We start from the raw sequence: 16,739 nt of genomic DNA on the forward strand, positions 1-16,739 counted from the left end.
TAGGATGAGGTACTGCCTTACGCAACATTCGCGTACAATTCCGCTCCACAAGAGACCAAACGTTTGACGCCGTTCCGTCTAAAATACGATCGTTATGTGCAGACTGTGTTGGATGCCATTTTTTCAATCGACAATCTTGATGAAGACGTCGACTACTTTGTTCAACAAGTTGAGGAAGTGCGCCAACTGGCCCGTGTGAACCTAAAGGAACAACAGGACATCGATACACGGCGCTACAACCTCTGCTACAGACAAGTCGACTACCAACCGGGTGACCAAGTGATAGTTTGGCCCCCTGTTCGCCACAAAGGGCTTTCTCCAAAACTTTTCAGCCGCTATTTCGGCTCCTACAAGATGCTACGACGAGTGAGCGATCTGAACTACGAAGTCCTTCCGGAGAAAAGCCAACCACCACGGCGCTGTCAGCCACGGCCGGAAATCGTGCACGTGTTACGGCTAAAACATATAACAAATTGTGGCACTCATGGTTTTCTAGACATTAGGTTTTTTTTTGTTTACCGCAAGCGCATCACCTAACAACGACGTGATACTCTTTCGTGAGGAGCGGCAATGCCACGCGCTTGATCTGCTCTTGTGAAAGATGCAGACGAAGACGCGGTAGTTCTCGTGCTGGTGTTCTCATTTTGGTTATTCTGTGCCGACCACTCTCAGGATGACTTGGACCTTGTGTAGCCACTTTATAAACGTCGCCTTCGTTCAGAACGTGACAATGACATACAATATTGTGGTAATATACATATAATATAGCGGTAATAACGACAAGGATAGAAACTCTTTTTCGCTTGTGTGTTTCGCAAAACATATGCAAAGAAGTGACAAAGTACTTTATTGATAGTTGCAGAAACTATGAATAAACTGCCCCACCGCAGTGGTCTAGTGGCTAAGGTACTCGGCTGCTGACCTGCAGGTCACGGGTTCGAATCCCGGCTGCGGCGGCTGCATTTCCGATGGAGGCGGAAATGATGTAGGCCCGTGTGCTCAGATTTGGGTGCACGTTAAAGAACCCCACGTGGTCGAAATTTCAGGAGCCCTCCACTACGGCGTCTCTCATAATCTATGGTGTCTTTGGGACGTTAAATCCCACAAATCAATCAAATAAACAATGAATAAACTGGAGAGGAAAACTATGCCATATCTGTTTCAAGTGACTATTTTCATCACGAACCGAAGTTTTGCAGTAATGAGATACCGAAAATATTTGTCAGAATTCATAACCATCTCTAACATTTGGCAGACACGATTATTATCTCAGATAGGGAATACGGCTCTTTAAAATGCATAGTAACATGTTAAACCACCATTTGTACGCGCGTTGTAACAGAATAATAAACTGAAGGTCGTACGACATGCTTGTTTTGTTGAAATGCAGGCAAATGAAATTAGAACAATCAGCTCACGTCAATTTCTCAGAACAATTCAAAGTCTAAAATGGCTTGGTTTGCAAGAAATAAATCTATGTGTCCAACTGAAACAAAAGACAATGCTATCATTCTGCATTGAAGACCAACTTTTTTGAGTGACAGCTCAACCTCGTAGCTTCTTCAAAGACGTGCATAGCTAAACCGTGTAACAACGCTCTCTAAAAACGCTTGAATTGATTTGCATTCGGACACAAAAAAATTGATACACGTATATTACGTCCAACCGCAGACAATGCCCCGAAGCAAGGTTGAAACGATTCTATGGAAACAGCTTCTAAAATTATCGGGGAGCCAGACCTCCGAAATCCGTATAAAAAGGGAGTATCGCTACAAGCTAGACAGGCAGATTCGTGCAGCCAAGCAGCCGCACCATGAAGTCCACAAGTCTGACTGCAGTGGTCCTCAGCCTGCTAAGTAAGTGCGGAAAAATTCATTTCTCTATACTTCTCGTAATATTCTTCACGGCATCATTACTCTGTCTCTGCAATGAGCAATAATATATTTGCACACCTTAGTACTCATTATTACTATATTACATAAACAGTTTCTTAAAGACTGTAGCATGAATATAGTGAAGGGAACCTTTCGCTAAATGTTCTCGCAGAAGGCTAGTCTATATGCAATTAGCTCCAATCTGCTTAAACAGTTTAGCAGGTATCTCGCAACCTGTATGACGTAAAAAAGAACACTGCTTAGCCCTATGAAATTTCCTTGATGAACGTCTCAGGAAGAACTGAAAGTAACCTTTTTAGGAGAGTGCGCTATTCAAAAGAATACAGGCATGTCCGTCCTTAACACCAGTTCTTGAGATTCGCCAATTAAGACGGCATTGCGTATATTGCCTAAACATTGTGCTAGAGTAGATATTACTGGGAAACGTCCATCGCATTGAGTTTTTACTTAGACTCTTTTTTCGAATACACCGCACCTAAGGCCGCCCTCCTGAATCCAATAATTCACGACAGCAACTGCAGAAGTTGTTGCTTATTTGAGCAAACAATAACTTCTCCAGTTATAACTATGATCCTTTTTCGGAAATTTACTCTGTATTAAAAATAAAATTGTGACTGTCAGTGAGAGCCCCCGCTTTTTTTTTTCGGCTCATCATTTAGCGCGTCTCTGAATAACTTTTACGTGTATGTGTGGCTGCTACGGCTTACCGTTCTATAAGTTGGCGGGACGGCGTTCGAAGAGCCAGTGCAAGTATTTTTCCTTACTCAGCGCATAAGTGGTGCAAGCTTCACCGAATAAACGGCATGCAATATGGCAGAGGGCACGTACTGTGACAGTGATGCAGTGGAAGCAACAACTCTGTAGCGTAGTGCTAGCGGCAGCCAGACGGCTAGAAAAAAGGCTTACGAGCGCTGGTAGCGTGTGGCGCAAGGGCCTAGAATGTTCGTGGGCTTCTAGCTGGCTCGACGCCATGGTCGCTGGTCTACTTCGGCAGCTCGCTTCCACCTGTACGTCTCGTCCTTTCATTTAACCTGCGACGCCGTCACGTCGCTACATATTGGCGACCCGGACGTGATATGTAGCGACGTGACGGCGTTGCAGGCTAAATAAAAGGACGAGACTTACAGGTGGAAGCGAGCTGCCGAAGTAGAGCAGCGACCATGGCGTCGAGCCAGCTAGAAGCCTACGAACATTCTAAGTCCTCGCGCCACGAGCTACCAGCCCTCGTTAGCCTTTTCTCTAGCTGGCTGGCCACCGCTAGCACTGTGGTACAACTCGCATAGACGCAGTCGACGTGACACGGGGATGACGCCAACGGCCAACTTTAGAGCTTGGTGAGGCATCTAAGGCCTTACTTATGTGTCAGAAAGCGCACATATTTTATAGTAGATACATTCAAACAGTTGTGGTTGATTCGTGAACTGGTTAGAAGCACCAATCATACTTCGAAAGTGCGGATGGTGGACGTATCTCACGAAATATATCGTTGAAAGAATAAGCTAGCGTATGAATGAACTAGCGAGTCACCATGAGTGGTTGTTTCGTGAGAGCTCCAGTCGCGGTTAAACCCTTCGCACGAAATAACAAAAAAAAACTACCATGCAAAATGCTACGTATGTGTGAGGTTCCTAAATGATGCATGCACCCAATAACTCGAACGCATGCACGCTTTGAGAAGCTGGGCTCACATCGGGAGTTCCCCCTGCTGATCAGTCAGCGTGAAAGAGCCACAGAAAGCAATTAGCTTTCCAATGTATAAGAGCACGCAAAAACCAACGATGAGTACCAATCTCAATGTAAGCCGCACTTCAGCTTTGTTTATTCAAAACAGCAGCGCGAAATCACTGAAGTTTCGCAATCACAATTTTGAGCGTGTTTTCGCATACATTCTAGGCGTCAGAACGAGTACCGCGACCATAAACCAGTCGGTGCAACGACAAGCAGAGCACGTAAAAATGTACTGTTGACAGAATAGCGAAAACAGCCCCTGCAGAAGCGTAATGAAACTTGAGTGAGAGGTCGCGACTTCCTGCACAATGACGTCCTGCACAATAACAATGAACGTTATAGGAGGCATTGAAAAGAGCAAACGTCGAAACATACTCATAGTGAAAGACGCGCAACTTACTTCGCAAAGTAGATTCGAAAATATAGGCCTGATGTTCTCCCTTTCGATTCTATGCAAGCATGTCTTTTGTCACAATTTGTAGCGCTTAACTGGCGGTATCATAAAAAGCTTCCGGCCGTCAATACAATCGATCTCGCGCCATAAGGCGCAACAACCACTCATGGCAACGAACGCCGACGTCATTCTTGGGTGAAAAGTGTTTGAAAGCAAAGCGCGCACAGAAGTACAAGTGCATATCTGTCGAAACAGATGCTCTGCACCCCAATGAGTTCGCGCCTCGAGAGCAATGATGGTTGTCGGGAGCGACTGTAAAGAAACGAACGCTGCGAATGATCCCACGTGAAGGCGTCTGGCCAATACCGATGCGACGCTGGCCTCAGCGTGGTCGGAGGAGAAAAGAGAGGAGGCGCGCGAATAACTACATACGTGGCTACATTGCGAAAATTTAGGGGCTTTATCTATTAGAAGTCTTCAGTCATCACCCGCATCTGGTGTCATATTTGCGCCAGGTTTTTTCGGTACCTAGTTAGGTCTACCCCAGAGCATACAAATCGGGATAAATAACGTATTGATGCTTAGAACCCCCTGTCAATGCTTGAGACAGTTAAGACATGTTGCGAAAAGTTTCATTTATTGCGCAATCTTCAAGCGGAAATGCAGTCCACCATCAAGAGGGCCAGCGTACATTGATTGCTCCGGTAGTATCGCCACGAGTCGAGTCGAGACCACGGGCATTCGCCGCAAGCCTGTGTTATAATCACCAATTTGTAGGGTTTTCGACGGTGACATTGATGCGCCTGGTGATCTACTTGCAACCTACGATGTTCTCAAATACGACATGATAACATTGAAACGCATCAGTTTAATGTTGAACATCAGCTAGAATAATTGGAAAAAGAAGACGCCGCAGCCTGGATACGATCCGATGATCTGCGGGTTAGCAGCCGAGTACCTTAGTCAGCAGGCCTCCGCGGCGGGGTGAGGGGGAAAAAACTATTCAGCGGGTACCATTGCATGGCAAAGGAAGTCGGAGTCAAACTTTAAAACATTGACCATTATGAAAATATTAAGACCATCATTTCTGTAAACCATTCCCCCTGGTAAACAGAATGGAATATGTCTAATGAAGAAACGACTACCCACACGTAACTTTCCTTAGTCGTAAAACATTCTTTTCGTGCATTTATCATCGCGCTATTTCCGCCATCGCTTTGCTATGAAAAAACAACAACTGAGTAACTCAAGAAAATGTACGTGAAACCCTCGGTACGGGATACAACTAAGCCCCACGATGATCGTGTTTAAAATGAATGACTTATGTGTCAAAACTTTATTCGCAGGCCAACAAGTCTTCGCAAACTGGTATGGAAAAAGTTACTATGGTGGCTTCGGAGGTGGATACGGCAGCGGCTATGGAAGCGGAAGTGGACCCAGTGGCTTCGGGAGTGGCTTCGGTGGCGGATACAGCAGCGGATTAGGCAGTGGGTTTGGAAGTGGAAGCTGGCTGAGCGGTGTCGGAGGCGGCCTCGGAGGTATATACGGTATCGGAAATGGACTGAGTGGATTCGGTGGAAACGGTGGCTTGTGGGGATACGGCTATGGCAGCCCGAGGGCCGTTCTTTACCCCATTGTTTTGCCAAGCGGAAGCTTCTGGGGACCTAACGGTGGATGGTACGGAAACAGTCCTGTCGGGTACTGGGGTCCTTCGAGTTCTCCATACAACGTATGGTTTTCCGGACCATCTAGTGTTAGTCAACCTGGCGCTGGACTTTGGGGTCCCCGCATGGTAGGCTCACCTGCCACCTGGTACACCTGGGGCAATCTCGGTGGCCAAAGTCCTTCGAGTGGCCTCTACAGAATGCCGTTGCTTGGAGGAACCGGAGACTTCAGCGGAGTCGGACCAAGCGTGTACGATGGCACTTACGACGACATCGCTTCTGGAGGTAGCATCAGTCCATCTAGCTGGAGTAGCCAAAATGGCGGTTCTCGATTTCCGGGAAGCTTCAGCATCTTCAGCAGCCTGAGTGGTAGCAGGGCTCCGCAAAGCGGATTTGGCGGCAGTTTCAGCCTCTTTGGTGACGACACCAACACCTATAACGGTCTGAGCAGCGGAAGTGGTAGTTACGGCAGTGTGAGCAGTCTGCCCAGTTTTGTTCAACTGGGAGGACTAAGTGGATATGGCAGCATGGGCTACTATACCAGTCCCTACATGAGAATGCTGTGCCGCGTCACTGGTCTCTCGCCAAGCAGACTGCAGCGCCTTTACAGGAAGTACCGTAGAAGCGGCGTCCGATCCAGCTTTTTGACTTACCTGAGGCGAAGGGGCTACCTCGGTGGCAACTATGGTGGATTTCCTTTTGGTTCTACACAAGGTAGTGGAAGCCAGCCAGGACGTGGAAGTTTCTTCAGCTGGGGATCACAGCCAAGTTACTACTACAGCTGGGGAGCTCCCGGGGGAAGCTATGATGTAAGTTCTATCGGTGGTCTCGGTGGATCAAGAAGTTACGAATATTCCAGCTACCCGTCCGGCGGAAGCTCTGGCGGCAGCAGCTCTTGGAGTGTAGGAAGTTCTGGCAGTTATAACAGGAAGATCTAGCAAGTTGAGCCAATACAAGTGAAAGTGCTTTGGTAATTAGATTAGATGTTACAACTCAGAACTAATTCAAAAGCTGCATCATCCCTTCAATATGTCGTGTCACTTGCTGATTTGGCTACCTTGCTTTCTTATTTGAAAATAAAGTTTCTCTAATACCTTAACGCAAAACTGTTTTATTTATAAGGCGTATGTTTATCTCACTCCACACCAAAGGTCATGTTGTGTAGAGGCAACAATGATAAATATCATACACCAAACTGATATTCGGGAACTTTTTTTGTGCAGACACATAAGAGGTGAAAACAAAATCAGGTGGCTTCTGAAAGAAGTGAAAGCAAATCGGAGCCCGGCTTTCAAAGGCATTTCACAGCCCGTCAATTCGGATTTCACGCGACTGTAAAAACAATCACAGCATATCCACGGCCTGAATGATGATGAGTGCCGCGAAGCATCCATTTGTCCATCCGCGCATCCATCCGTCCATCTAACCGTGGCTCGATCTGTCCGTCTGTGCGTCTGTCCGCCTGTCTGCCGATATGTCCGTCCGTCTAGTGAACACTCTAAGTACCACCATCTCGCATTTGTTCTTCATATATCGATTATATACAAGTACTGCCACCTAGCTGACATTCAAAGGTCTAAACTCCCCTTTGGCACAAAACCGTGAGAGCTGGTTACTATACAGAGGACGTTCGGGTGACGCCATAAGGAGCTTCGCCCCTGAAAAAAAAAAAAGTCCTAGAAAAAACGCGCAGCATTATCACAGCGATAGCTGGAAGAGCGGCCTTTCAGAGCCCTTTTTTAACACCCTTTGGGTAGCAGCTGGGAGAACACTTGCAAGGTACCCACGGCGCCATATATCTCTCTTTTTAGATGCGGAGCACCTAATACTCGAGGCTTGTAGTGCGGCGCCGTCCGCAAGCTTCCTCCTCCTTCTTCCACCATCTGTGCATCCCTTCCTCCTCTACACACCGCGCGCGCTTCACTCCTCCACCATCTGTGCACCCTTCCTCCTCTACACACCGCGTGCGCTTCTCCTCTTCACGGACATTCGCTAGCTGTATAAAGTAGCGCGCATGCGCCGTCACGCTTCGAGAACATCGGCAGCTGACGCCGCGCATGCGCCGTCGCGTTTCGAGAACATCGGCAGCTGACGCGCGCGCATGCGCCGTTGCACTTCTCCCCCTTCTCGAACATTCGACAGCTGACAATGCATGCGCCGTCGCGCTGTATATATACTCAAGGTCGGCGCTCGCTCGCTCAGTTGCCGCTCGTCGGTTGGTTTGTACGGCGCGTCGACGTCCAAGGCCGCGGTGAAATGAATTCCAACGAATCCACAAACACAATGATCGACGTCCCTTCGACCAGCGCCGCCCTTTCGCATACGTGTGTACGTGTTCACTTATTTAACACCTCCTCCTACAACCACGTTAACCAATTGAGCCATCGACCCAAGTAAGTCGAAATTTAACACCCCATTTCACAACGACGTTAACCAATTTAGCCATCGACCCAAGTAAGTCGCACTTTAACACCCCGTTAACCAATTATATGCTCCGCATCCTCCTCAGTGTTCCCCCGAGGGAAGCTGCGGGCAATTTTTTAGTCAGGCATTCACAGTGACGTCTTTTGTCACTCTTCGGAGAAGCCTGACATTTCCTGCATATTGGCAAGGAACTTTCTGCAATTTTTTGTGTTGTGGTTGGCTAAGATAATAAATTATGCCAGCCAATTTTTAATCGCCACAATCCCCCGCAGTACAGGTATGCACCACAGTTAATAAGTGAACGATATGAAGCTTTCGTGAAAATTTGGTGCATTCGACGACCCACTAGTTACGCGATTCCCATTATGAGATAGCTCTTTTGATGTTCTAAAATCTTTATCACTAAGAATAACGAGAATCCTTTTCCGATACCAAGCCGACATAAGGGTGTTCGTTAAGGAGCTCGGAGCACGCGCATGACTTAGTGCTCAGTCGGTGAAACGGCTGGATTGGCTTAATGATAGAATACTGGACGGCACTGAGGGGACCCGCGTTCGAATCCCATTGTGGCCTTGGTGTTTTTATTTAGTAGGCTTTTTTATATTTCTTTAGAGTGTGGTTACGCAAAATGGCGGCGGCGGCAGGACCGGACAACTACGGCGCGCGCGAACGGTGCTGCGATCACATAACAGATTTCTCTGGAAATCATCTGAACTAACCATAAGCTGAATTATCAAAACTATTAGGACTACTTTAAGAATGAGGTAATATGAATGGTGCACCGTCATTTTGCGTGACGGCTAAGTTTTTGTCATATAAGACTTCGTTTACAAGATGACCACGCCTGAATACCTCTGACTTTTAGGCTGACCCGAGCTGTGAACCTGTTTCTTATACCATGTCGCCGTAACCAACACATGGGCTGACAAGTTCTTTTTTTTTCTACGAAAAAAAATGGTTTAGAACTAATAGTTTGTCCATCAGAATGTAGCAAGCGAGTATTTTACCAGCCTTTAGACCCCGGCTGAAGCAGCGAAGCTCTTCATCTGCCACAGCTTTCGGTGCACCTCGTTGGATCAGTGGCTAGGGTGCTAGGTCAATGCATGCTTCATAATAGAGAACAGCACAGATCCATGGGGCAAGAAAGAGTGACTGGTGTTAGCGTTACATAAAATAGATTCAGTGGATGGCGGTTAACCATAAGCGACGTTAAGCGCACGTGACAGCTGTGTCTCATGAGTACATATGTAATGTTTACGTAATTGTATACGTGATCATGCAACCACTATTGACACTACACGAACATTAGAGTCTATTTCAAAAATAGTTTTGAAACCTTGCATGGCACTGTGGTAGAATACTTCATTGGTACTCAAAGTGCTGGGCTTCAATTTGTGGTGGCGCCTGGAATTTATTCATTGCATTCGTCTGGTCAACTCTACCGATGTCAGAATTTTTTAACGCTCCTGCATTGAAATTACTTATGTCCTCACATAAACTCTTTGACCATCTAATAAACGTTTTCTCTCTCCATCGACGTTCCTGTGAGAATGTTAGGTGTTGATGTCACCGAAGAGCGGGACAGAAGTGGACACGCAGCGCTGGGAAATAAGAACTCTTGCGTTGCTTCTTGCTCACACAAAGAACACACGATTCATTTACATATTTACAGAACTTTTCAAACTAGGCGAGCAGACGCGCCTTTACACCACGCACGAGAAGGCCAGCGAAGGCCAGAGAGAGAACACGCGACGCATTTTTAGGGTGACAATTTTGAGCTGACAAGCGCAGTGCGTAGACGAGGCGTTCAAGATCACGTCTGCCAAACTTTGCAATGCGACGCGCCGCGGAAACGGGTCAAATTTCAAGATGAAAGCTGCTCCCCCTCCCCTCTGCCGCCGCACGCGTAGAGAATGAGGGCATGGCGTAGGCGTAGAAATGACCCTACGTACACGGCAATGCAGTGACGTTGGTCCTCTACGTAGACGAGTCTGCTCTGACGTTGTCAACAATATAACACGGGACATGCAAAAATTATTTAACACAACATGCGTAGTTTATGTATTTGTTGCTTTAGGAACTTAATAAAATTTGAAATAAATATTGAGACGCAATAAAAAATGTGCGCATTTTCTTTCATGTTTTTACCGTGAAATGCTACGAGATGCGGGGCTAATGTGCCAGCGTTTCACATACGTTCATGTCCCCGCGGTCAGCGCATTGCGCAGACGACCGCCGTGGAACGCTTCTACGCGTTCGCGCACTCATTGTGCTCATCTACTCTACCGCGTCGAAGCCAGCGTTTCTAAACAATACCGCAGAAACAGGCAGAAGACCACAAAATAACGCTGGTTAACAAGGCAACGCTGCTCGTGTGCTCGACTTGTTTGGGCACGTCAAGCGCACGTCACCTCATGGTTGTATGCTGGAGAGGGTGGGGAAGAGAATTGGCTTGCGAAGGCTACGCGGAGGAGCGGCAAGGGTTTCGAGCTCACCTACTCTCACCCTCGTTTCGCGCCGGTTCAAAAAACCTGTTTTCTCCGCTCGTAATGAACCGATTCAAAAAATGTTTGTGGCAAAACGTTCCTAATCGGACACCCAACAACTTCCACTGTCTAACTAAAATTAGGCATGGGGCCTGGTGAGTGGCCTTTTAAAGCGGCACCCGTTCATCCCTCGTAGTCGTAGTCGTGTTTTGTAACAAGGGTAACATTTGGACATGCAAGGTGGTGCCGGTGGGAGATTTCTCCTGTGCATTGTTGAACAATAAGAAGTTCGCGGCGTGCGCGTTAACTAAAAGCCGAATGCTCCTGTCTCTCATTCCCCATTAGCAGCCATCGGCATGTACATTGAGCTCTATCTGACAAGAAAGGGTTGCTATGTTATACTCGCTGGGTGTAACCTCCTTAGTTTTTGAAAGGCTTTGCGAGCATTGAGCAACACTGCAATGAATACAATGAACTAGTATATACCACGAACTCGAGGTGGTTAAAGGTGGAAAGTAGATACCAAGTGCAAGCCGTAAGAAAGTGAAAGCCGGATTCTCCTGTCTCTCATTTCCCATTAGCAGCCATCTGCATGTACATTGAACACTATCTGACAGGAAAAGGTTGCTACGTTATACTCGCTGACGTAACCTCTTTGGTTTTAGAAAGGTTTAGCGAGCGTTAGGCCGCAGTGCCATGAATGCAGTGAACTAGTGTATACCAGAAGTCGAGGTGGTGAAAGGTGGGAAGAAGACCCGAAGCGCAAGCCGTAAGAAAGCGTGCGTGTGCCACCTCTCGTTTAGTCCTTGGAATGTCCGCTGGATGGCGGTGCTTCTATATGGGTAATATATGATGAAAAGGTGCGAGATGGTGGTACTTGGAGTGTTGAATAGATGGACGAACGGACACACAGACAGATGAATGGATGGATGGATGAACGGAAACAGGGTAGGATGCGTGGACGAACGCAGGGACGGGCGCACGAACAGACGCACACACGGACGGGCGGATGGACGTATGGACGGTCACACAGACGGACGCATGGACGGACGGAAGCAAGAACAAATGGACGGACGAATGTTTCGCCCCCCTCTCCATCATTCACTCCGTGGATATGGTGCCAATTTTTTCATACCCTCTTCCGTGCAGGAGCTTCTTGTCCGAGACCGACTGCGCGTCTCAGCGACGTCTATGCACGTTCGATGTCGCGCAGACGGACGCCTCTCACGTTGCTGCAGGACGCGGACCACGTTAGCAGGCCTCACTGATGACTGTCTCTTGCAGGGCTACGTCCATGCTCTGCCATTCATAACAGCTTTTCCGCCGCCAGAAGAGGTCACGTAAGGGCTGCAGTACCACTGCTCTCTAAAGTGACCCTTGTACGTGGTCCATAGCAATTGCCCGTACCCGTAGCAGCGGTTGTCGACCGCAACACACACACATGCATACACAGCACAAAGCAGGTCGCACAACAAGCGCATGTTGGCGTCGCCAGAATCCACAGCACACCAAGGACCACTGGAATCCAACATGCAGCTCCACAGCTGCCATGGCCTGGTCACAGCTGCCTGGTTGTCCTGGTCAAAGGTGGAACGCATTGCTGAAAACTCAGAATTTCGCAGAGGCTAGCTTTAGTCCACCTTGTCATCCTGTTAGACCAGCAGGCATTGCTAGATTTCTCTTCTGCGTGGTGAGAAGGCACGCACTATACGCAATACCAACACTGAGAATGCTCAGCCTTCCGAAGATTTACCACGTGCACATTCAAGGCTTCTTCCTTAACTTTTAGGGGCGAAGCTCTTTAAAGCGGCACCTGTTTGTCCCTCGTAGCCGTAGTCGTAGTGTGTAACAAGTGTTACACTTGGACCTGCAAGGTGGTGCCGGTGGGAGATTTCTCCTGTGCATTGATGAACAATAAAAAGTTCGCGGCGTGCGCGTTAACTAAAAGCCGAATGCTCTTGTCTTTCATTCCCCATTAGCAGCCGTTGGCATGTACATTGAGCACCATCTGACAGGAAAATGTTGCTACGTTATGCTCGCTGAGCGTAACCTCCTTGGTTTTAGAAAGGTTTAGCGAGCGTCGGGCCGCAGTGCCATGAATACAGTGAACCAGTATATACCATGAGCTCGAGTTGATTAAAGGAGGGAAGTAGACCAAAAGCGCAAGCCGTAAAAAAGTGTGCGTGTGCCACCTCTCGTTTAGTCCTTCGAATGTCCGATGGACGGTGCTGCTTTGATATGGGGAATGTATGATGAAAAGATGCGAGATGGTGGTACTTGGAGTGTTGAAGTGATGGACGAACGGACACAGAGACATATGCATGGATGGACGCATTAACGGACGCAGGGGCGGATGCATGGACGAACGCAGGGACGGACACACGAACAGGCGCACGCACGGACGGGTGAATGCACGCATGGACGGTCACACAGACGGACGCATGGATGGATGGAAGCAAGAACAAATGGACGGACGAATGTTTCGCCCCACTCTCCATCATCCACTCCGTGAATACGCTGCCAATTTTTTTGCCCAACGGAAGCCTGCATGGTGGTGACGACCAGATAAATAACTTAGCGCTCACGTGATGGCGTCCCAAATCAGACAGGTGAACCTTTCCGGACGGCCGACAGACCCTAGACAACAGGTCGTCTTGAAACAAGTTATTTGACACGCATGTCTGAAAACCCGCGTTACACCCCCTGGATCCTTCAAGTAATCGTCCTCCAGGGCACAGCAATGCCGGGGTTCCAAGCAAAGAACTTGTTTCCAGACGCACAAAGACGGGAGCGTTCGAACGACCTTGATTTTCGTACACACGCATTCGATCAGCTCGAAATGAAAGGGACTAAATACCTTTGATAATGTGCCTTCTGTAAGCCTAGGTACCACCGACAATACAGTGGCTTCCTCCCCACTGAAGGAGCTGGGCTCTCGAAGTTTATCACCTCCCGTGTCGCTTTCTGCGCCTTTATTGCTGCATTCCACAGAACCCAATGTTTCAATATGGCAATCTTGCCTATCCACTTCCTATCTGCTGATGGTAGCACCTCCGGCTATATGCTTTCTGATTTGACGAGTGTGTCTGCACACTCTTCTTGCTGAGTCAGGGATACATCTGCCCCAAGCCGGAAAAGACCTTCTTTCATGACCGAACCATATGCTTTGGACACCTCTCATCTCCGACTGGCAACGAACTCTGCACTAACCAGCTTGCTCAGACGCGCCTTTCAAGTTTATCATGCCTGGTCTATCTAGAATCTCTTCATTTACTGTGGCCTGATTACCGGTACGTTTCGCCAGGACTATTCTAAGCTCAAACCTCAATCGCTCCAATTCGATTTCATGAGCTGCAGCTTTCTCCACATGCCTGGTAATCTCTTTCTCAAGCGAAAACCACTCTTGTTCTTCGGCTTCCTTACGCCTGGCCTGAACGAGCTGCCAACTATCACAAAAACTCCCCTCATCGACGCCGAACTCCTTGATTGCCTGTATGAAATGCGACTTCCTATGTACCCTCGCCAAGTCAATATCCAGCTTCTCGCACAAAATCACTAAATCCGGTTTCTTTAACTTCTTCAAATTCATGGTCACCAAGTGCAAACTTCCGTTGCTCAAGCTGCTGTGAAGGTACCTCTAATAAACACTAGCCAGCACGAACCAGCGACCAATCTACCCCTTTGGATCAACATCACCATCCATTCAAAACACATAGTAGAATTCCTAAGGAAAGCAAGCACTCGCCAGCATCGGAACCAGAAAAGAACACGAACCGCATTCAACAGGATCCCGCCGCTGCCAACCAGTTCTTGTGACCAAAGAGCGGGGCACAGGCGGACACCCAGGCGCCGGAGAAGTAGAACTTTTGCGGGGCTTCTCGCTCACACAAAGCTCACACGATTCATTTACATATTTACAGAACTTTCCAAACTAGGCGAGCAGACGCGCCTTTACATCGCGCACGAGAGGGCCAACGAAGGCCTGAAAGAGAGCACTGAGCAAACACGCGACACGCTTTTGAATGCGAAGCATTTCTTGGCAACCTTCAGCGACTTTGAGCGTATCTATCTATCTATCTATCTATCTATCTATCTATCTATCTATCTATCTATCTATCTATCTATCTATCTATCTATCTATCTATCTATCTATCTATCTGTCTGTCTGTCTGTCTGTCTGTCTGTCTGTCTGTCTGTCTGTCTGTCTGTCTGTCTGTCTGTCTATCTATCTATCTATCTATCTATCTATCTATCTATCTATCTATCTATCTATCTATCTATCTATCTATCTGTCTGTCTGTCTGTCTGTCTGTCTGTCTGTCTGTCTGTCTATCTATCTATCTATCTATCTATCTATCTATCTATCTATCTATTTATCTATCTATCTATCTATCTATCTATCTATCTATCTATCTATCTATCTATCTATCTATCTATCTATCTATCTGTCTGTCTATCTATCTATCTATCTATCTATCTATCTATCTATCTATCTATCTATCTATCTGTCTGTCTGTCTGTCTGTCTGTCTGTCTGTCTGTCTGTCTGTCTGTCTGTCGGTCTCTCTGTCTATCTATCTATCTATCTATCTATCTGTCTGTCTGTCTGTCTGTCTGTCTGTCTGTCTGTCTGTCTGTCTGTCTGTCTGTCTGTCTATCTATCTATCTATCTATCTATCTATCTATCTATCTATCTATCCGCCTACGACTTTTCGCTTTCCTTGCCGTTTCAATAATATTATCGATACCAAATTTGGCGTGGCATAGCGCGTCTGTATAAAAACATACTTGACTAGTCATGACATGAAAATCATTACATGTATGTTATGAATGTCATGATTTACATTTTCTGGTCCTGCAGCTCTTGCAGTGGATTCATTCGCATGACATGTTGCAAATCTGGTATGGTATGACATGGTTTCATGGTGAATACAAGCGCAGACCCCAACATGAAAGTGATGACTTACGTGTCATGTAACAACATGACTAATTGACAGGCTCATTATGCGCTCTCGGCCGTTTCGCTAGCGGCACATATACCAAATTTGGTATTAAGGTACATGAATGGTTTACGGAGGTATGTGACTGATGTAAACATAATAATCATTAGATGCGTTTCATGTAAAAACATGACTACATGCCACGCTCATGATGCGCTGGCGTTCGTTTCGCTAGCTTCACTTATACCAAATTAGGCTGTGGTGGCTGCATTTTCAATAGAGGCGGAAATGTTGTAAATCTGTGTGCTCAGATTTGGGTGGCACATACCCCACATATCAATCATTATACAAAATTTTGTGTTACGGGATGTGAATGGATGACGAAGGTAGGATACCGGTGCAAACATGATAAACATGAGATGCGTGTCATGTAAAAACATGACTACATGCTACGCTCATGATGCGTTCACGGCCGTTTCGCTAGCTTCACATATACAAACTCGGTATTACAAGACGCGAATGGAGGACATAAGTAAATGACACATCCAAACATGATAATCACCACATGCGTGCCATGTAACAACATGACTACATGCCACACTCATGATGCGCTCGTCGCCGTTTCGCTAGCTTCACATATGCCTACTTTGGTATGACTTCAATGGATGACAAAGGTATTCGACTGGTGCAACCATGATAACGATGAGATGCGTGTCATGTGAGAGCATGAGTACATGCCACTGTAAAGGTGCCAATACATTTCGACGTGACGCGGTGCGCGTGCTCGCCGGCACTCATTGCGTCACGTCACGCCAGCGTTGCGACGCCAGGCGCCGGTTTTGTCATATACTCGCTGGCGTGAGCCGCGCTGCGTTGCTTTGACGCATGCGCGTTTCAGCGCGTCCGGCCAACACCACGTAGACTATTGACAAGGCCCCTCCACGGAGAGCGTGACGTCACGCTAGTTGCCCACCTGCACCCCGGCCATCGTCGCCACTCGTTCTCGTTATATCTGCTGTGGGCACTTATTGAAAGCTGGTGTTTCTTTTTTTTGTTCTTTTTTTGTTCCTGCGCGGTCTGCATTTGTTTACGCCTGCCTTTACACTTTAGTGATCAAACTGTAATAGTCAGAAATGCATTTGTAGAAGTAGTTTTATTAGGACGATAGGCTAAAACCATCCTACCTCATTTCTTGTTCAAGGTTTTGAT

At 47.2% G+C, this 16,739-nt stretch overlaps 2 protein-coding genes across 4 annotated transcripts in view; one reads left to right on the forward strand and one right to left on the reverse strand.

Annotated features, from left to right (window-relative positions):
- LOC119165489 (uncharacterized) overlaps nt 1-16,739 on the reverse strand; it is a 385,136-nt gene that overhangs the window by 232,001 nt on the left and 136,396 nt on the right. The window lies entirely within an intron of this gene.
- Nucleotides 1,699-6,787, forward strand: LOC119165490 (uncharacterized). The gene is made up of 2 exons (XM_075872563.1): nt 1,699-1,856; nt 5,364-6,787. Exons 1-2 carry the CDS (start codon nt 1,814-1,816, stop codon nt 6,617-6,619), a joined length of 1,299 nt encoding a protein of 432 aa, XP_075728678.1. The 5' UTR covers nt 1,699-1,813; the 3' UTR covers nt 6,620-6,787.

The sequence above is a fragment of the Rhipicephalus microplus genome, chromosome 8, assembly GCF_043290135.1.
Source record: "Rhipicephalus microplus isolate Deutch F79 chromosome 8, USDA_Rmic, whole genome shotgun sequence".
NCBI classification, from domain to species: Eukaryota; Metazoa; Arthropoda; class Arachnida; order Ixodida; family Ixodidae; genus Rhipicephalus; species Rhipicephalus microplus.

Bases quoted from the DNA above. Each gene is read 5' to 3' on its own strand.
- LOC119165490 (XM_075872563.1), top strand. From the start codon at position 1,814: ATGAAGTCCACAAGTCTGACTGCAGTGGTCCTCAGCCTGCTAA. The intron at 1,857-5,363 runs GTAAGTGCGGAA...CTTTATTCGCAG, and splicing joins AGTGGTCCTCAGCCTGCTAA to GCCAACAAGTCTTCGCAAAC.